The sequence below is a fragment of the Nicotiana tomentosiformis genome, chromosome 3, assembly GCF_000390325.3.
Source record: "Nicotiana tomentosiformis chromosome 3, ASM39032v3, whole genome shotgun sequence".
NCBI lineage: Eukaryota > Viridiplantae > Streptophyta > Magnoliopsida > Solanales > Solanaceae > Nicotiana > Nicotiana tomentosiformis.
In genome coordinates, this window is record NC_090814.1 from 54,409,833 (window position 1) to 54,433,732 (window position 23,900).

Sequence of the window (23,900 nt, forward strand, 5' to 3'; positions counted from 1 at the left end):
TGCTCTTCTTCTACCTATTAATTGCTTGCTTCGATTTTCAAGTTGTTTTGGTGTTAGTTGTATTGTAGTTAATGGTTTCGGATACCAAAGTTATTTTAATACAATACCTATTTTTTCAGAATTAGCAATAATGTAAAATCAGTGTACAATTTGTTTTGAATACAAACTCCCTATTTACTATCACATTAATGGCATACCAACCATTTAACTTCGCTATGAAATATTTACTCTTCCAATACATGATCACTGATCATTCCATTTCGATTTTGTGAATGATAATGTAAAAACAAAAATTGTTATAGTAAAGAAGACCAATGTGATGAGTATCCTGCACAGTAAAAAAGAGCTAGAAAAATACAGAGAAAGAAAAGTAGAAAGATGGAGACTTTCCCAGTGGTTAACATGGAGTTGCTTCACACTGAACAAAGGGATGCAGCAATGGAGACAATAAAGGATGCTTGTGAGAACTGGGGCTTCTTTGAGGTGGTAAACCATGGGATCTATCATGATCTTCTGGACTGTCACGACCCAAAATCCAACTAGCCATGATGGCACCTAACCTCACCCGCTAGGTAAGCCAAATAATAATAATCTGATTCAATTAATATTTAACTAACTCTAATACGCTCCCTAAGGACTGGTAGTACAAATTATGAGCTTCTAAAATTTAAATTTACAAAGTTGGTGTGAAATAAAATACATCATCTGTTTGAAATATACATGAACAGATTAATAATTCTAAAGCTACTAAGAACAAGAGGCAGATGTGACTGGATCGCAGGTACATCTTCAATGCTAGCTCCCGCCATGCACAACAACATCAACATCCAAAATCTGCATGCAAGGTGCAGAAGTGTAGTATGAGTACAACCGACCAAATGTACTTAATAAGTAACAAACCTAACCTTAGGTTGAAAATAGTGACGAGCTTATACCAAGGTCAGGGTCCACACCCATATCCAGTAACATCTCATAACAATAAACTTGAGGCAACACAAAGAATAACTCAATAATAAAATGCTCAGCTCGTTCATAGTTCCAGAAAAATAAACATTTTCTTTTCAAGTATAATAGTAAAACTCAATTCTTTTCACTGAAATCACCAAAATATGAGTAAGTCTAAAAACTGTGATTTTTCCTTAAAACAAATCTTTCTTCCACAATAGGAAATTTCAGTTTCAAATGGCATGAGGAAATTACATCTCCATGCCTACATGTCAATGTGCATACCAATGCAATACAACATAGTGATAAAACCATATGCATACTCTTAGAGTATCAATTCACTCAGTCCTCCCAATCACTCAATCCTCTCAGTCACCCAGTTCTCTCAATCACTCAATCCTCACAGTCACTCATACCTCACAATCACTCAATCCTTCCAAATCACTCGGCACTCGCACTCAGTAGGTACATGCGCTTACTGGGGGGTATGTACAGAATCCGGAGGGGCTCCTTCAGTCCAAGCGTTATAACAAGCCAATCATGGCATAAATCAATAAAACATGTTGCAGGGTGCAGCCCGATCCTATAAACATGCTCACCATCAGGCCCTCAGCCTCACTCAGTCATCAACCTATCCAGTCTCTCGGGCTCGAAAATGTCATGAAAATCAGTCCAAAAATGATGATATGATGTATCAATAAATAACAACAGAGACTAAGATATGATATAAATGAATGAACGTGACTGAGTTACAAATTTCAATTTAAACAAATTCAACAACAATATGACATATGTGGGTCTCAATATTACTGGCATATAACCTCAGCATGATTTTAACATGATTCTCAACTCAAATTCCTTTAACATATGACAATACAAGGAAAATGCCAAGATTAGTTTACTATAAAATTCCACGGAATCAATTACGTCATAATTTCAACGGTGCACGCCCACACGCCCATCACCTAGCATGTGCGTCACCTCCAACCAAATCACATAACACGTATATTCAGGGTTCATACCCTCATCTCCAAGTTTAGAAGTGTTACTTAGCTCAACAAGACGAACCAAACATCGAGCAAGCTAATCAATACTCAGAAAATTCCATTCTGCTCGTATCCACCTCTAAATGCCTTCTTGTCTCCTCAATTCAATGGCAACGATCCGAAACTGAAATTCACCCCTTAATGATACTACAATGATCTACTATACTAAGCAACTTCAATCTATAAGATTAACATCTAATGCAACCAACATTAGTAACCAATTCCATAGTTTTGACCATTTAGACAATTTACCAAACACCTAGTGGGCATACATTTATACATTTCTTAACCATAGAATTAGTTCTTCCAACTACCATCATTTACCAAATATTCATCCCACCATCATTCTTTAAAAACTTATAATCCTAACATCACATGTGTGACCAACCATTCTTACCCAACCAACAAAATTCCATCAAATAATCACTTTTCAATTTCTACAATGGGTATTCATTTAAATTGAGAATTTATGGCTTCCAATCACTATACTATGAGTTCCAATACTTGATTCATACTCATATTTCCATAATAAATCCATATATATATACATAATACTCTCACACCCAAGAATCATATTTTTTATGACTTACTTTTAATCCAAATCCCGAAATTAAAAACTAGGGTATGGAACCTTACCTCTTTGATGAAGAACTTGAGGGATTTTCTTGTTGGATTTCAAGGCTTGGACAAGAATTTGATGAACAAGACACTTCATCTACTTTATCTCTCTAGAACACTCTCACTTCTCTCTAAAATCATAAGATAATTGTCCCAAAATAAGCCCCAAAGCCTATTTATCAAAATAGAGTCGGGTTATGAAAATAGAAAAATTAACCCTCCGAAATCAGGTCTGCGGTCGCATAATGGACCGCAGAATGGGTATACGGGCCGCACAATTGATCGCAAAATTGGTGCCCAGAACTAGGCTGTTCTGGTCCATTCTGCGACCAGTTTTGCGGTCGCAGAAGCAATTTCGCGATTGCAGAATTGGTCGTAGAATCGTATTTTTCCAGCCTTTGGTAATGTGGTCATAACTTCTTGTAGGAGTGTCCAAATGATGAACGGTTTGAAGAGTTAGAAACTAGACTCAAAGATCTTTTATTTTGTAATACACCATATAACACTTCGTATCATAAGAGTTATGATCATTTAAAGTTAGGTCTTGTGCGAACTCACTTGAAACTTTAGTCTATTATGAAATTTCCAACATGATTTGGACTTAGGGCTCTCCTTAGACCATAAACCATTATTAATGCACCTCATACATATATTATCATGATCAACTGATATCATTCATATAATAGTCCTTTTCTGCACCCAAAATAATATAATAAGCGCACATCAACTTTCTTAATAGCGCTTAAGTAGTTCGAATTTTTTTTTTCCGGGGTGTTACATTCTCCCCCACTTAAGAACATTCGTCATGTTTTACAAGTCACTTATAATAATAGAGTTACCATCCATTTACCCGTAATCATTATGGATAGTCACTTATGACTACATGGGTCTTATACTTCCTTTCCAAAATCTCAACTTATTTATGGCCCTTAAAATTTGGCTATCTTTACAAATTCTTAAAAATTTCGGCAGAGTTTTTCCTATAACTGGGTCTATCCACCTGCCAGAGAATCACCAAAATCACCCTATCAACACATCCACAACTCGACAAAGCATCACAAGGTATATCAACAACACTAATCTCAACATTACATGCATTATATTATCAAGAGTGATATTCGGACAGGAACTGCGCGTTTTTAAATCATAACACTTAGAAAGTACCTTTCAAATCAAAACCAATTGTTATACAATCAAGCGAAAATATTTTCTTTCCACAATAATTTCGGCCTTCAAGGTGACCTTCCCGACTTACAGACTTTTCCATAACACATTAACGGAGGCAATCTCAACTCCCATACTAATCTAACAAGGATGACAAATAGATACCCCTTATAAGCTGATTATCCATTAACTTCACCTTCGCTAGCTTTCACCGGAACGATAGACAAAGGATTTTCATCTACCTCCTTAGACATAGACACATGAAACACCGGGTACACGGAGGACAATAATAGGGAGACATTATACTCATAGTTTGGAATATTCCCTTCATGATTTCATAAGGCATAATATGACTACACTTACTTTACCCTTTTTAGAAATTCACATAACATCCTCACGGAGAAACTATTGAAAATAACCCGTTCACTTTCTTCAACTCTAAATATCTATGCCGAACACCCGAACTAAACCTTTGGCGACCTCCAACAATTACTCTAAGATGTTCTAGTATGAAAATGACCATAAACTTTTCTATCCAATATATATTTGATCACAGGGTGATACTTCTTCTTTGACATGTTTGAACCTTCAAATCACTATTTCACCTTATCACGCATGCATACCCGAAGTGATCCCACGTCACCCTATCCCATATAGGCCTAATGACACCACATAATTGAAAATTACTAATTTAGCCTTAGCCCATAAACCTTGGAATCTAATTTTCAACATCAAAAAACTTTTTTTCAAGACCCGAATTTCACATCTACACACTGTATAAATTTGAGCAAGTTGTATTAAGTTGTAACCATAACCTCAGATATAATCACACAACATACTATACAATTCGCATATTCGCAACACCATTCCCGATCATAGTAACTACTCAAAACCAACCAAGTACTAGTATTAAACCCCACTTTCCATAAAACCTCATTCCAAAACCTTTGTGCACTGCCGATGTTATTCTCCCAAATATACCGTAATCAAATTGGATAGTACTCATTCTAGGTCCAATGACCTCATCTCATTAAACCTAACCACTTTATTAATATTCAACCCCAACATTTCTAACCAACTCCTCAAATTTCGTGAAAAGAATAACCATAGGTGCATGTGCTCAATTCCTCAAATACCCTACTCAATAATATTATAGTGTATAGAGGAAGGAAAGACAATTAAACCATATATGAGAAACATCACAGTTTAAAGCACAACAGTCGATTCCAAGCTTATTATAGCCCAAACGCAATCTGAGCATGGATAAAAAGCCCTCTAAAAAGTCCTCAATGAATTAACCATAATCCGTACTATTATCTAGTTAACTTGGCCACACCTTCATAGTCCGCGGCCCCAAACAATTTTCTTCTGAGAACTCCCAGTCCCCAAATCCACATAACACATAAACCGATATAGCCGATCCCAACTCCAACAATTGAATAACTAACACACCTTTTACGCCCGATCATCCATTAGGAATACTTCCATAATTCTTTCGTGCCATATAACAATAATTTGAATATCAGCAGTCTATCTATCAGGTAAGTATCGCAATACCAGTGAACATCCGTAAGTCAAAACACAATGTACCTTCTGAAATGCGCAATATTCTCAAGATTTATCGAGCGGTTATAACATTCATCTAAGTGTCTAAAACTGACCATGTTGTCCAAAATTCGTGGCCTTCCATTCAAGACTGAACTGCCACCTTGCAAATGTAAGTCTTAATCCTGCACAACACACCACATCTATCATTCCATCATGTGAAAGGCACGAGAATCTCATTATCAATTCTGAGTCACCAGCAAATTACAAACCCGGTTAGTTAGAAACCTTCCATTTACTCCCTTCTAGGAGGAAATCATAATACACAACATGTTCCCCACACAGGTAGAAAATATCCGGTTCAAACCATCAAGAACACTTTGAAATCCATTCGCACATAACCAAGCTATCTGAATTGAATCTTTCTAACTCAACCAAGCCACGCTTGTCGCCAAATCTTAGAGTATTGCCACGAAACACTCGTAAGGCCTCATTATAAGATATCCTAACTTAGAGCCACGCCGCCCTAAGGCCCATAAGCCATTGTATTCCTTATTAAGCACCCTATAAGTACCACTACTGAGACACCCACTCTGAAGAGACCTTATGTGAACTTAAAATTGTTCGTTTACCTTTCTTATACTGGAATGTAGAATCCATAGTCATACAGAATTACCGTGAGTCCCGATACCATCAAACGCAAATCTCAGATTCTATCCATACACAAGTCCGGAAAAATTTTCAATTGCTATATATAAATCTCGGACCCATTAGAACTTTCTCATGAGTCACCCACTCGGCTCAAAATTGAAATGCACCACCCAAACGGGCCAAAAGACACATGCCCCATTAGCACAAAAACACTCAAAGAAATAACCACTGCCTTAACACTACTGGCCAAATTCATATTCCATGCACACTACATTTTTTGCAATTTACAACTTAATCATTCCATGATTTTTCATATTTTTGTAAGTGCATTATATCCCGTATTCAGGAAATTTCCTTACTCGAGTCATCCTCGATCTCAACCCATGTAGTCATAACTTCTCCACAAGTATGTCTCGAACCAAAACTTAATTTAACCTATAGCCATAAAATCGAATTGTCAATAGTAGGCTCCCCCACTTGGCTCAAAGTCATAGATCAAAAAATTCAATAATTCACAATACCCATATTCAATTACTGCCCTAACACCGTAGTGAGATTTAACTAAATTCTTTCCAAGCTCATGCATCACAACCTATATGGTACCTCAAATCGTCTACTAAGCTCGCCTTCATTCTCGTGACGGTCAGGTCAACTTTCTTAATCAATTCAAATTCAAATCCCAATACATCTGCCCTACTGGTAGAAAAGGAGATTCTCCACACAACATTATAAATATCACACCTCTGTAGTTTATTCCGCAAGTGATAACCCGCATGTTTAGCCTCAAACTGGCATCTTTCTATACCTTTTTTACTGCCATAACTCCTACGCAATAACTTAACCTTCATGAGTTTGAACTCATCAACAAGACACGAAAATTTAATTTGATCCACAATTACATCACGTGAAAGATCCTTCAACACATTCAGAATTCGAGACTCTGTGTCAAATCGAGACAGAAGTCAAATACCCAATAGTCCTTTTTACATCTCAAGCAAATCGAGGCAAAAAAAAAATTCGTCACTTTCAAACAATCTGAACACATCTCGCGGTCACAATATAATCATCATATGATCACCCAACAATTCATCGAGCCACAAATTTCACTCATAGGGACACTACTGGACATATGAATCCAATTGTACAAGTTCACACAACTGAAACTATCGAGCCTAAGCTACGGTCTAATCCTGGCCTCAAGTCCTCTAGACTGGCCCATTACCAAAATACAAAATACACTTTTCGAACCTCGTTCATGGAATCACAAGCCAGTGATGCATAGCTGATACCGAGCGCTCACATGCACACACGAATGTGTGGAAGGAATTCAAAGAGTTATGTCTCAAGCTGAATAAATTTTGCACGATAAGGAAACAAAGATGGGAAATTATCCTAAATGCCTTGTAGCTTCTTGAAGATAATATGGACGTCATCATACCGATCCGCAAGACTCTACTATACACTTGGTTATGACTTGTAGAACATATGAACCTAGAGCTCTGATACCAACTTGTCACGGTCCAAAATCTAACTAGCCGTGATGGCACCTAACCTCACCCGCTAGGTAGGCCAAATAATAATAATTCGATTCAATTAATATTTAACTGACTCTAATATGGTCCCCATGGACTGGTAGTACAAATCATGAGCTTCTAAGATTTGAATTTACAAAGCTGGTGTGAAATAAAATACATTATCTGTTTGAAATATACATGAACAGATTAATAATTCTAAACCTACCAAGAACAAGAGGCAGTTGTGACTGGATCGCAGGTACATCTTCAATGTAATCTCCCGTCATGCACAGTAACATCAACATCCAAAATCTACACGCAAGGTGCAGAAGTGTAGTATGAGTACAACCAACCCCATGTATTCAATAAGTAACAAACCTAACCTTAGGTTGAAAATAGTAACGAGCTTGTACCAAGGTCAGAGTCCACACCCATATCCAGTAACATCTCATAACAATAGAATTGAGGCAACACAAAGAATAACTCAATAATAAAATGCTCAGCTCGTTCACAGTTCCGGTAAAATAAATATTTTTTTTTCAAGTATAGTAGTAAAACTCAATTCTTTTAACTGAAATCACCAAAATATGAGTAAGTCTAAAAACTGTGATATTTCCCAAAAAAACAAATTTCTTCCACAATAGGAAATTTCATTTTCAAATGGCATGAGGAAAGTACATCTTCATGCCTACATGTCAATGTACATACCAATGCAATACAACATAGTGATAAAATCATATGCATACTCTCAGAGTATCAATTCACTCAGTCCTCCCAGTTACTCAATCCTCTCAGTCACTCAGTCCTTTCAATCACTCGGCACTCTCACTTAGTAGGTACATGCGCTCACTGGGGTGTGTATGGACTCCGGAGGGGCTCCTTTAGCCCAAGCGCAATAACAATCCAATCATGGCATAAATCAATAAAACATGATGCGGCATGCAGCCCGATCCCATAAACATCCTCACCATCAAGCCCTCGGCCTCACTCAGTCATCAATCTCTCCAGTTTCTCAGGCTCGAAAATGTCATGAAAATCAGCCCAAAAATGATGATGTGGTGTATCAATAAATAATAATAGACACTGAGATATGATATAAATGACTGAACGTAACTGAGTTTCAAATTTCAATTTAAAACAATTCAACATCAATATGATATCTGTGGGTCTCAATAATACTGACATATAGCCTCAGCATGATTTTAACATGATTCTCAGCTCAAATTCCTTTAACATATGACAATACAAGGAAAATGCCAAGATTAGTTTACTATAAAATTTCACGGAATCAATTACGTCATAATTTCAACGGTACACGCCCACACGCCCGTCACCTACCATGTGCATCACCTCCAACCAAATCACATAATACGTATATTCAGGGTTCATACCCTCAGCTCCAAGTGTAGAAGTATTACTTACCTCAACAAGATGAACCCAACATCGAGCAAGCTAATCAATACTCAAGAAATTCCATTCCGTGCTTATCTGCCTCTAAATGCCTTCTTGTCTCCTGAATTCAATGCCAACGATATGAAACTGAAATTCACCCCTTAATGATATTACAACGATCTACTATACTAAGAAACTTCAATCTACAATATTAACATCCAATGGAACCAACATTAGTAACCAATTCCATAGTTTAGGCTATTTAGATAATTTACCAAACACCTAGTGGGCATACATTTATACATTTCTTAACCATAGAATTAGTTCTTTCAACTACCATCATTTACCAATAATTCATTCCACCATCATTATTTAACAACTTATAATCCTAACATCACACGTGTGACCAACCATTCTTACCCAACCAACAAAATTCCATCAAATAATCACTTTTCAATTTCTACAATGGGTATTTATTTAAATTGAGAATTTATGGCTTCCAATCATTATACCATGAGATTCAATATTTGATTAATACTCATATTTCCATAATAAATTCATACATGTATAAATAGTACTCTCACGCCCAAGAATTATACTTTTTATGACCTACTTTTAATCTAAATCCCGAAATTAAAAACTAGGGTATGGAACCTTACCTCTTTGATGAAGAACTTGAGGGATTTTCTTGTTGGATTTCAAGGCTTGGACAAGAATTTGATGAACAAGACACTTCATCTACTTCCTCTCTCTAGAACACTCTTCACTTCTCTCTAAAATCTTCAGATAATTATCCCAAAATAAGCCTCAAACCCTATTTATCAAAATGGGGTCGGGTTATAAAAATAAAAAAATTAACCCTCCGAAATCAGGTCTACGGTTGCATAATGGACCGCCGAATGGGTATGCGGGCCGCACAATTGATCACAAAATCGGTGCCCAGAACTGGACTGTTCTGGTCATTCTGCGACCAGTTTTGCGATCGCAAAAACAGTTTTGCGATCGCAAAAATAGTTTTGCGATCGCATAACGATTTTGCGATCGCAGAATTGGTCGCAGAATTGCATTTTTTTAGCCTTTGGTAATTTGGTCATAACTTCTTGTAGGAGTGTCAAAATGACAAACAGTTTAAGAGTTATAAACCAGACTCAAATATCTTTCATTTGATAGGTAATACACTATATAACACTTTGTATCATGAGAGTTATGATCATTTGAAGTTAGATCTTGTGCGAACTCACTTGAAACTTTAGTCTATTATGAAATTTGTAACTTGACTTGGACTTAGGGCTCTCCTTAGACCATAAACCATTCTTAATGCATCTCATACATATATTATCATGATCAATCGATATCATTCATATAATAGTCCTTTTCTGCACCTAAAATAATATATTTAGCGCACATCAACTTTCTTAATAGCGCTTAAGTACTTCGAATTTTTTTTCCAGGGTGTTTCATGGACACAATGGAGAACTTGACAAAGGGGCACTACAACAAGTGTATGGAACAAAGGTTCAAGGAAATTGTGGCAAGTAAAGGGCTTGAAGCTATTCGGACTGAAATTAAGGATTTGGACTGGGAAAGCACTTTCTTCTTGAAACACCTTCCTCTTTCAAACATCTCACAACTTCCTGATCTTAAAGATGAATACAGAAAAATCATGAAGAAGTTTGCTGAAAAGCTAGAGAAACTAGCAGAGCAACTTTTGGACTTGCTCTGTGAAAATCTTGGACTGGAGCAAGGTTACCTGAAGAAAGCCTTTTATGGTTCAAAGGGTCCTATTTTTGGCACCAAAGTTAGCAACTACCCACCGTGTCCCAAGCCTGATTTGATTAAAGGCCTCAGGGCTCACACTGATGCTGGTGGAATCATCCTTCTATTCCAAGATGACAAAGTCAGTGGTCTCCAACTACTCAAAGATGACAAATGGATCGACATTCCACCAATGCGCCACTCTATTATCATCAACCTCGGCGACCAACTTGAGGTGATTACTAATGAAAAGTACAAGAGTGTGGAGCATAGGGTGATTGCCCAGCCTGATGGAAACAGAATGTCCATTGCTTCCTTCTATAACCCGGGGAGTGATGATCTCATCTATCCATCACCAGAATTGTTGGAGAAAGAGAACAAAGTCATTTATCCCAAGTTTGTTTTTGAGGACTATATGAAATTATATGCAGGTCTTAAATTCTAGGCTAAGGAGCCAAGGTTTGAAGCAATGAAGGTTGTGGAAACTGCTGTCAACTCTGCCCCAATAGCTACTGTTTGATGGAGTATTAATTAGAAAACTGATTAATGAGAAGAAAATGGCTTAGTATTAAGATTACGGTGATGTAATAATAATTTGTGGGGGTACTTTTCTCTTTTTATGCAACTTGGGTTTTTTCATCTACTCTTGCTAGTAAGACGTCTAAGAGGAGTTTATTGTGAAGTTCTCAAAAAAAGTTCCTTTTAACTAAAAAAAATGTGATGAAGATTGAAATTTCATAACATCAATAGTTTAACAGAAAATCAAAAGCACAACTACCATAACTAAAACAACATGAAAATAAAAGATAATAAAAGGATAAATCAACACAAACACATCCTAGAAACTAATCAATTTCAATCGGATTATGATCAGAAGTTCCTTCTCCCTTCACTTGAACATTGAAGACAACATACAGTGGTGCAACATCAACTAACACAAATTTGACGACGAAACCTCGCTTGACATAATTGTCCAAAACAAAAAGTTTTCAGCCTACTTTGAACCTTCTTCGATCACCAATGCTCATAGATACAAGCCACTATTTGGAGGAAGATGATTGTAGATTTTTCTTGGAATATACTAAAAAAAGAAAAACAAAAAACATTACTATTAAGTTTTCGAAAAATATGAAACTGAAACAAGAAAATATATATACACAATACTGATGCATATATATTTTTTCTCGAGTTAAGGTATAAGAAACAAAAGTATTTTATGTAAAAAAATTCAGTTAGGATTAACTCAAGAAGTTATTGTAAAATTAAAAGAAATAAAGTTTAAAGGACATAATAATTTACCAGATTGTCGTAGTTGATGTATGAATCAGTCATAACCACTTCAAATGTTGGATGATTGTGTTCTTCATTATCACCAGTAGAAGAATAAGATAGGGTTAGTCTGGTAGAGGGAGAGGCGTCCATAGTTAGGGTTTATAGGTGAGTGTGTTTTAGGTCTTTAGGGTTTGAGTATTTAAGACTATATATATGGGGCCAACCCAGTCCAAAAAAAAAATTCAAACACCCTCCTCAAAAATTTTGAATGTTAATTTTCCCTCTTAAGTTTTTTCTTAGTTCAATTTTGACAGCTTTGTATCCCATCGTTTAAGTGCTAATTAAATAGTATTTTAATACTAATTTCATCATTTTTCATCCTAAATTTGAATCCTAAGTAGCAATTTTTATTATGAAATATAGATATACTTTGCATAGAGAGATCCCTTATAATAATCACAATCATGGGACATAGTAAGACTACCGAAAAAAAGAATCTTAATTTATTAGCCTAATAATTTAACCACCAAAGTTATTTACATTGTAGTTAGCCTAATGAATCCTCAATTTTAGTTAGCCTAAAGAATTCAGTCAGTGAACGAACAACCTATTATTGGTGCGACTATCTGGTTTGGTTTGAATAGAGTTGTTGTCAAAATTAATGATGTTAGTTGAATTGTATTAACTACTTCGGTTATCAAAATGGTATTGATAACTATAATTTTTGAATCCCCATGTAGATATTGAATCCTATTTACTAACAAAACTATTCTCATACCAACCATTTAATTTCTCAATAAAGCATTTACACCTCTTATTTACTCTTCCTAACTCCTTTCGAATTCAAGATTGTTTTAGTCTTTTGATATCATTTAAAAAATGAAAAAAAAAAGATATAGTTATAACCAAAAACACATGAGAGCTGGATGAAATAGAAATTTGATATCATTCATAGTTCAATAGAAAATAAAAGTACATATACCATAACTGGATAAACTTAAAAATAAAAGCTAAAAAAAGGAAAAAACAACACTAACATAACCTAAAAACTAACTAATTTCAATCGAGTCTTCAGAAGTTCCTTGTCCTTTCACTTGCACTTTGAAGACAACAAACAATGGTGCAATTTCAACCAACTCAAATTTAACGACCCAACCCCGCTTGATATCATTCTCCACCACAAACCTTTTTCAACCTTCTTAGAGCCTTCTTCGTTCACCAATGGTCAATTTTACAAACCACTCTTTGCCACCATATTGAAGAAGCGCGGTGTTATTTGTTTCAGGAAGATGTTCGTAGATTCGTTTTGGAATATGCTGCAAACAGAAGAAAAAACCATTTAGCCCAAACCCCCCATGATTGATGTATACCAGATAGCCAATTACCAAAAAATATTGGATTACCAGATAGTCGTGATTGATGTATGAATCTTTCATAAGCACTTCAAATGTTGGATTATGCTCTTCCTCGTTATCATCAGAAGAGGAGTAAGATAGGGATCGTTTGGCAGAGCTGGAAGAGGATTCCATAGTTGGTTTTCTAGGGTTTGTGTAAGAGTGTGTGTTTATGTCTATAGGGTTGTGTGGGTGAATGTGTATATATACACGGCCAACCATTCAAAAAGGCATATTTGACCATAAAGTTTAGTAAAATGCAGATTTGGAACCTAATTAAAATGTGTATTTTGCATATTTAGTCCCCTTGTAATGTTAATTTTGACATCAATTGTTAGATTTGGTACCTAATTAGCAATTTAATTATGAAATATTAATGAATTAAGTGTCCCTGTGTAATGTTCATTTTGACCTCAATTGTTAAATTATTTAATTCAAACCATAATAATAAGTAGATATTAATAGTAACCATATAAGTCCATTGACTAAGTTTGTAGTCATATAACATATGTTAATTACATCGTTGTGATTCATAGTTATATTGAACGTTTATATAATTTCATTCATTAAGGTCATATGTATCGGCCTATAGGTATTCATAGCAACCATATAAGTCCATTGACTAAGGTTATAGTATTTTTTTTGTGATTCATAGTTATATTGACCGTTTATATAATAGTCGTTTATATAATTTCATTCATTAAGGTCATACGTATCGGCCTATAGTAACCATATAAGTCCATTGACTAAGGATTTATTCATATGGCATGTGTTAATTACATTGTTGTGATTCATAGTTATATTGACTGTTTATATAATAGCCAATATATAATTTCATTCATTAAGGTCATACGTATCGGCCTATAGTTATTCATAGCAACCATATAAGTTCATTGACTAAGGTTATAGTAATATTTTGTGATTCATAGTTATATTGACCGTTTATATAATAGTCGTTTATATAATTTCATTCATTAGGTCATATGTATCGGCCTATAGCAACCATATAAGTCCATTGACTAAGGATTTATTCATATGGCCTATGTTAATTACATCATTTCATAGTTATATTGACCGTTTATATAATTTCATTCATTAAGGTCATATGTATCGGCCTATAGATAGATAGTCATAGCAACCATATAAGTCCATTGACTAATGTTATAGTAATATTTTGTGATTCATAGTTATATTGACCGTTTATATAATAGTCGTTTATATAATTTCATTCATTAAGGTCATATGTATCAGCCTATAGCAACCATATAAGTCCATTGACTAAGGTTACAGTAATATTTTGTGATTCATAGCTATATTGACCGTTTATATAATTTCATTTATTAAGGTCATACGTATCTACCTATAGCAACCATATAAGTCCATTGACTAAGGATTTATCCATATGGCCAATGTTAATTACATCGTTGTGATTCATAGTTATATTGACCGTTTATATAGCCAATATATAATTTCATTCATTAAGGTCATGCGTATCGGCCTATAGTTATTCATAGCAACCATATAAGTCCATTGACTAAGGTTATAGTAATATTTTGTGATTCATAGTTATATTGACCGTTTATATAATAGTCGTTTATATAATTTCATTCTTTAAGTCCATACGTATCAGCCTATAGCAACCATATAAGTCCATTGACTAAGAATTTATTCATATGGCCTATGTTAATTACATCGTTGTGATTCATAGTTATATTGACCGTTGATATAATAGCCAATATATAATTTCATTCATTAAGGTCATACGTATCGGCCTATAGTTATTCATAGCAATTATATAAGTCCACTGACTAAGGTTATAATAATATGGCCTATGCTAATTACATCGTTGTGATTCATAGTTATATTGACCGCTTATATAATAGCTATTTCTATAATTTCATTCATTGAGGTCATACATATCGGCCTATAGTTATTCATAGCAACCATATAAGTCCATTGACTAAGGATTTATTCATATGGCTTATGTTAATTATATCGTTGTGATTCATAGTTATATTGACCGTTTATATAATTTCATTCATTAAGGTCATACGTATCGGCCTATAGTTATTCATAAGTCCATTGACTAAGGTTATAGTCATATGGCCTATGTTATACATAGCCAATACATAATTTCATTCATTAAGGTCATATTGTCCGTTTATATAATAGTCAATATATAATTCTATATATTTTTTGTTGGTTAATCTTAATTATAATAAAAGGGAAAATATGATTAAATTTTAGGACTTAAATGTATTCTAGCTTCTTTATTAGGAGGGAAAACAAGATGACATTTTTGGACTAAAATGTCAAATAAAATTTTCGAAGGGAAAAGTAATAATGCGATTGGAGGGAAATTAAAAGTTTTGACTCTTTATATATCTCTTAAACACAAGTTAAAATGTTAAACAATATTTTTAACTCCCCAAACAAACTAGATACTCTAAACATGAATGCTAACAGATGGATTGAAGATAATTTCTATCCATGGTTTAGGATGAACGTGCCCAGATCGTATATTAAGTGTGATGATCTGGTAATTTTCTTTTAAAATTTTCATTATTTGATAACTATTGATTATCCCAACTAGCAATGAACCTTGAGCCCTATCGTTACATTATGTTCTTGCAGTTTCTTCCAAAGAGTATCTGTGACTATCTTCCTCCTATTTTCGGTTAAAATAATGCTTCTACATAATGGGAAGGATTGTCTTGTGACTCTCGCAGGTGGTATTTGGAGAAGACTCGTTAAGGAGTGAAAATAATTTGTTATCGACAATAATCTGAAGAAAGGGAATGTTCTTCTCTTTGAACTAGTTGAGGCTACATCAGGGGTTGCGATCTTCTTTGTTGAAGTGTAAGGAACACCTAATGCTTAGTTCGATATGTGCTTTTAGTTATATGTAAAGATTTCAAATGGATCAAAGTAGTATTATAAGAACATGTTTCTGGATTAATATGATTGTTCCATATAATATTGTTTGTGTTATTTCCAATGATTATTGTTATATTTATTTATTTTAAGAAGACTACTGGATTAAAAAAAAGCCTATTTAAACTGAAAATTATTTAATATATTTAGTGCATAATATGACTAAACTGGAACTGCAACTAAGATATTATTTAGCATACATCGTTTAGGCCAAGTCTCCCTTTTCTTTTCTTTCCTTTTACAACCAAGAACAAGACTGGGAAGCATATCTTTTAAAAGAAATCTAAAAATCGACATTAATTTGTTCATAGAGAAGTGGAAAAATCAACACGAAAAATCAAAAAGTGTATTAACCAATACAAAATTTTAGAGACCGGTCCGTTATTAATTAGAATTCAACCACCAAAACCTAAACCTAAAGAAGGGTCAAATAACCTTTACATGGATTACTCAAGTCTTCTAAGGTTAAGACTATGAGATAAAACCCACTCCTTCTACGTAATGGGAAGGAGTGGGTTGTGACTCTCGCAGGTGGTATTCGAAGAAGACTCGTTAAGGGGTGAAAATAATTTGTTGTCGACAATAATCTGAAGAAAGGGAATGTTCTTCTCTTTGAACTAGTTGAGGCTACATCAGGGGTTGCGATCTTCTTTGTTGAAGTGTAAGGAACACCTAATGCTTAGTTCGATATGTGCTTTTAGTTATATGTAAAGATTTCAAATGGATCAAAGTAGTATTATAAGAACATGTTTCTGGATTAATATGATTGTTCCATATAATATTGTTTGTGTTATTTCCAATGATTATTGTTATATTTATTTATTTTAAGAAGACTACTGGATTAAAAAAAAGCCTATTTAAACTGAAAATTATTTAATATATTTAGTGCATAATATGACTAAACTGGAACTGCAACTAAGATATTATTTAGCATTTATCGTTTAGGCCAAGTCCCCCTTTTCTTTTCTTTCCTTTTACAACCAAGAACAAGACTGGGAAGCATATCTTTTAAAAGAAATCTAAAAGTCGACATTAATTTGTTCATAGAGAAGTGGAAAAATCAACACGAAAAATCAAAAAGTGTATTAACCAATACAAAATTTTAGAGATCGGTCCGTTATTAATTAGAATTCAACCAACAAAACCTAAACCTAAACCTAAAGAAGGGTCAAATAACCTTTACATGGATTACTCAAGTCTTCTAAGGTTAAGACTATGAGATAAAACCCACTCCTTCTACGTAATGGGAAGGAGTGGGTTGTGACTCTCGCAGGTGGTATTCGGAGAAGACTCGTTAAGGGGTGGAAATAATTTATTGTCGACAATAATCTGAAGAAAGGGAATGTTCTTCTCTTTGAACTATTTGAGGCTACATCAGGGGTTGCGATCTTCTTTGTTGAAGTGTAAGGAACACCTAATGCTTAGTTCGATATGTGCTTTTAGTTATATGTAAAGATTTCAAATGGATCAAAGTAGTATTATAAGAACATGTTTCTAGATTAATATGATTGTTCCATATAATATTGTTTGTATTATTTCCAATGATTATTGTTATATTTATTTATTTTGAGAAGACTACTGGATTAAAAAAAAGCCTATTTAAACTGAAAATTATTTAATATATTTAGTGCATAATATGACTAAACTGGAACTGCAACTAAGATATTATTTAGCATTCATCGTTTAGGCCAAGTCCCCCTTTTCTTTTCTTTCCTTTTACAAACAAGAACAAGATTGGGAAGCATATCTTTTAAAAGAAATCTAAAAATCGACATTAATTTGTTCATAGAGAAGTGGAAAAATCAACACGAAAAATCAAAAAAGTGTATTAACCAATACAAAATTTTAGAGACCGGTCCGTTATTAATTAGAATTCAACCAACAAAACCTAAACCTAAACCTAAATGAAGCTAAACCAAAAGAGAACCAAAACCTAAACCTAAAGAAGGGTCAAATAACCTTTACATGGATTACTCAAGTCTTCTAAGGTTAAGACTATGAGATAAAACCTATGAAGGGCACTGCCACTATATAGCAGAAGTTAAAAAAAATTAAAAATTATCCAAAATCTGTATAGGCGGATGGATAAAGACAAGCTTCTATAAGTAATTGTACTCGTGGAGGAGAGTAATTGTTGCGTGGAGGAGTGTAATGGTGCATGGAGGAGTGAAATTGACTACTGGAAAGTGTAATAGTTACATGGAGGAGTGGAATGGGCTACTGGAAAGTGTAATGTCCGCATGGAGGAGTGGAGGTGGCTACTGGGAAGTGTAATGGCCGCATTGGGTCTCTACAAAGAGATTTTAAGTCCTACTGGGAAGTGGAATAGCTATTATAACTCTCCCTATATATTTTTCTCATATGATAAGTACCCTACATAAAACAAACAAACCGAAACTACTACTACATCTAAGCATAACGATGGATAAGACTCTGATCAAGAAAGTTGTTGAACAGTCACTCCATGGTTCATCCGTTAGTCATAATATTTTGTACCAAGATCTTAAGCGTGACTTTACTAAGCTGAAGCATGAGGTTAATGAATTGCTTGAGAGGGTGGTTCGTGACTCAAGCATTAATTACCTAAAAAGTGTCACGTTGGAGGAGCATCTGCTAACTTCAATTTATATCATGCTTGATGATATGCCACACCATCCGTCCAGAATGGAGCTAAGAGCAATTCTATTATTTCTATCACTTGTGACACTGAATCTGCCTCCAAGACCACCAAGTCTCTTTCTGTGACCCAGAAGATTGAGTAGTCCATGCATTATGAAGTTTTCTCTCAAGTTGTCTTTTGCTTATTGTGATATTTTTCTAATAGTCTATGAAGTTGTCTACCCCTTATGGTGATGTTTTTATTGATCTTATTATGTTTTAGTGATGCTATGAAATCTATTATTAATGAAACTATATTATTATGTCTTTGAACCTTTTTTTGTTTTTTACTTAAATGATCGTTTGATTCCAGTTAACAAAACAGTTATATTGTCTTCAAAAGTGCAACTGTTCGTTTGATGCCTAATACAATGAAAGAACTAAGAGTAGCATTTGTAAAGATTAATTAAGTCCTCTAAAGTTGGTCAATGTTTTGCCAAATTAAGATAACACATTGAACTTATGACACAAACATTGGACAGTAGGAAATTGTATTGTTAAGAAATATGTAAAAAAGTTGAGGATAGTTGAGAATAGAAGAAGTAATTATGAAGCAAACTTCCCAAGTTCTTGTCAAAAGAAGGAATTTTTTAGAGATGAATCAAACAGTGTCCAAAATCTGACATTACTCTAATTTTCCATAATCAAACAAATGTGAAAAGTTCATCTATCATTCCAGACAATGTCCAAAATCTGATGAATATCATGAATCAATGTAGTAAGGTTTAAAACAGGTGCAAAGTGAATCTAACGCTTATAACTACTTAACATTTAGTCCGTAGATGATAACACTTTGACACTTAGAACTAAACTTTTCATTTAAGATCCAACAATATAGATAAAACATTCAGTTCATAAGGGGAAAAATAGTTTTATTAAAAATCAAACTGAACATTTTTTTGATATCATCATCCCTACAAATATTTCAGCTAACAACACAGATGAAATAACACTTGTTCCGTTGTCACCTTCAACCCCTACACCACTTTCATCTACAAACGAATTTGAAGATGGTTCTTCACTGTCAGCATTTCCTTCTTGGAATTCATTGAATGTTACTACGGCTTCATCATAAGATTGTCAGACTTAAAGATGCTTCCTTTGAAACCTATAACCATAGAAGCACACTCATACCAAGACTTGGATAATCCGGGCCTTTTACCACGAAATACTACATACACCTTCGATGCCGATATAGTATCAACTTGACAACTTTTTCTGAACTCATTGAACGTTTCTATGGCTTCATCATATGATTTGAAAGCCTTGAAGATGCTACCCTTGACACCAGTAACCATAGGATCACATTGATGCCAAGAGTTGTATAATCCAAGTCTCTTACCACAATATAGACTTTCGAAGCATTATTCCTCTTCTCGTCCCCCATTCCTTAATCCAACCCTTAACTCTAAAAGAAAGATAAGAGATGAAGAAGGAGAAAACAAAGATAGAAAAATGGGGAGCTGAAAAAGCTTCTTAGGTGAAGCACTATATATTTAAGAGTTTAGGGTTAGAAAGTGACCAATGCAAGATGAGTATAGTAGTTTAATTTTATACGTATTTCTTCTAGCATACTATATGTATATTTCAATGTATTTCATTTGGTATAGTATATGTATATGTGCATTGAGTTCTTTCTGGAAAATGATGTAACCATGCATGTGTATATGTGAAAGAAGTCTTGGGAAGGCAGAGGCGGATCCGGGATTCGAAGGTTGCGGATGCCACCATGTTATGCATACAGTATACATGTCAGTAGCTACAAAGACAGATTAGGAATAATGGGTCGGTTCGCTTAATTTTTGGTTAATTTGAATAAGCCCTTCATTCACAAAGCAAATAAGTTCGATTTTAGTTCAAACTTTTAACGATTAATTTAAACACATTCTAAATAAAAATGCAAAAGAAAAATAATATTTTATGAAAGAACGCCTCCAATATAAATATTTGCTTAAAGAGTAGCTTAACTACACTATATATTCTTTATTTGACTAGATTAATTTACTTGTATTGTTCTTTGTTTATTTTTCCATCTTAATTATTGAGTTATATGACAATTATTTTCAAAGATAAACCTTCAACATTCAACCTATGATATTCGACTCAAAACGACTATCAATCAAGCCATTTAATTTTTTTCAAAACCCAATAGAAGATATTGCTCAAATTATATTCCAATATATAAATTAATATCGTTTCATTAAAAATAAAAAAATTATATGCTAATTAAAATCAATTCAAATTACCTATAGAAAATAATTGTTCATAAAGTAAAGTATAATGATAGAAACAAAATGAGGACTGAAAGTTAAGAAAATGAAGAAGAGAGACTTAGCAAGTAATAAAAGGAAGAAAATGAGGGAAAGAGCAGAAAAAGAAGGAAAAGAGGTGAGGCGCTAGGGCTCAACTGAAAATAAAGAAAATCTTAATAAGTAAAAAAAATAAAAAATCAAAGGAGCTGCTCCAACAGGGAATCGAACTTGCATTCATGAGGCCAAAGAAAGCCTTCAAAGGGAAGGCTGAACCAATGGCACCCGCTTCCACTTTGTGACTTTTGGGTGTCACTCTATCCATATATACGTTACTTAACAGAGATATTATGTACATAGTAAGAATTTTAGCGAAGCAAGCGGATGTCGTGGTACCCCTACCTCATAAGATAGATCCGCCACTGTGGGAAGATAATGCAATTAAAATAATGAGAGAGAGTTGTTTGAAAAAATTGAATTAAAATAAAAATCTGCTAAAGGATAAAGATGGAAAATAAAAATGCACAATTATCCATTATGTCCTCAAAAGCCGTGAGAAGTTACCATAATGCCCCATTAGGGACATTTGGGCCATTATTAGTGTGAACAAATATATTTTTCGAAAAAATAAGTCGGTTCTCTTTCTCTGCACATTCTCCCAAAACAGATAAGGTTACAGATTTGTATAGCTGCATCCAGAAAACCAGATGAATTTTTGTGTGAATAACTGATTCATTGATTCTTTTCCCCGCATGACAAGGCACAGTACTGCAAAACTCCAGCTTTCATGTAAGGGGCAGAGTATGCATGATTATTGTTAATTTGTGGTTATCTGCTTCATAGATTTTGCAGTTAGAAGTTATCTAGGGTCTCGATGGAGGCTTACAAATATCCAACTTCCCTAACAACGCAATTTTGACTAAGTGCCGGAAGAGTTCTTTGATGCATAAATCAATTGCCAGTATACCTGAATGATATTAATTATATACCATGCTCATGGAATGCAAATCATGATGCGAATGTCACACGGCCAACGGCTATGGGCATCTGAAGCAGTGAAGCTTACCATTAGACAAGCAAAGAAAAGTATTCTAACGCAACAAGGTTATTTAGAGGGTGGAAAGAAATTACTTGGTAAGGATACAAACGCTACTGTGATTCTACTTTTGAAATCTGATGTATCTCTCGGATGTATGTTCATATGGAAATTTGATTGTGTGTTTACATCCTTAAAGAAAGGATATGAGATTCCTTTCTAATTGGAAGACAAATGTATAAGATATTAACGTAATGGAGAGAGGAATGTGACATACTAAACTAAAGTGGCTAATAAATTTACATAGCCTAGTGATTAGAGATTAGTGATTACAACTCAAACACTGGTGGCCTTGCAGCATTTTCGTACGGTGTCAAATACTCAAATGAAGCAAGCGTCAAATTAAATAGATAAAGCGAAAGAGAAATTATCACATATACTTCAAGCCTAGTCTCGAAAGATTAATATTCGACAAATCTTAAATTAGGGGCATTTGTACGCATTTAAATTTTATCAGATTTGAATCCATAAAATAATTTAGACCATATTAAATTCACGCCAATAGTCCAAACAAATATTGTGACTAGTAAATTGAGCTAATAATTTAAAACCAATATATATGTGTTGGGCAAATCTATTAATTGGACTTACAAATTAAATGATAAGTCTACTTCATTAGCCCAAGGTCCAAACGATTATTAGCCCATCTTAAAGCCCAGGCTCATGCCACTTGTCAAGTGATGTGGCAATCCAAGTCAAAAGAACGAGCCAATAAAATCATGCCACGTGTCAAGTGATGTGGCAATCCAAGCCAAATAAATGAGCCAATAAAATCATGCCATGTGTCAAGAAAGGATGGCATACCAAGTCAAATCAACAAGCAATAGAATTCTGCCAAGTGTCTAGACGGTATTGGTCAGTTCAACGGACCAATCAAATCGCAGAGTCACACCACTCCCTACAACTATAAATAGAGGTTTTCATAAAGCTAGAAGATACCATAAGTGATAACAAGAAGCAAGCAGAGAGCTCGTGGATCAAACGCTGCAGAATTCTCTACAAGCTACAAGTTCAAGCACTCAAGCTACAAGAACGAAGTCAAATCAAATACCATGGCATTCAAGATCAAATTACTTGTTCGTAATCAAATCCAAATTCAAGTTCAAAAAGGAGATTCAAGACCAAGCTTTACAAGCCCTTGAATCAAAATCAAAATCAAGCTCATCAAGATAGTTCATATTCTTAAAGAATCAGAGGAATACCATAGTGATTATAACATTCATCATTTATTGAAATCAAATACTACATTTGTTACGTAATTTTCTAATCTTAGATTATTTATTTTTCTGAATGCGAAAATTTGTTGTTACAATCACTTCATGAAAAGTAAAAAAAAAAATAAACTTGCACGACACTTTAGACTGTGGAATCTAGGTTCTAGCTTGTGCATCTATGGTATAAGAAGTTGTTTGGCTAAGAAGATTCTTTGAGTATTTGAACATTGTAAAGAATTCTCAGGGTTCCATGATTTTATAATTTTATAGCCAAACATGTTAATATCAAGTATAACCACACTGTAGCAAGTTGTGGATTAGTGGAATTACTTTATAATAGATACTTACGCAAAAAATGATAATGGGTTCTTTTACAAAGCCCATATTTGAAGATATGTTTGAGAAACATGTTTTTGCCATTTTGTTTTTTTTTTTTTGCAATAGATATGGTCA

The 23,900-nt window shown here is 34.2% G+C and overlaps 1 protein-coding gene across 1 annotated transcript; it reads left to right on the forward strand.

The window, feature by feature from the left end:
• Nucleotides 1-378: 378 nt before the first annotated feature.
• On the forward strand, nt 379-11,207 carry LOC104108073 (1-aminocyclopropane-1-carboxylate oxidase 3-like). The gene is made up of 3 exons (XM_070198450.1): nt 379-486; nt 9,982-10,045; nt 10,327-11,207. The coding sequence occupies exons 1-3, from the start codon at nt 379-381 to the stop codon at nt 11,073-11,075; spliced, it is 921 nt and encodes a 306-aa protein (XP_070054551.1). The 3' UTR covers nt 11,076-11,207.
• The last annotated feature ends 12,693 nt before the right edge of the window (nt 11,208-23,900 follow it).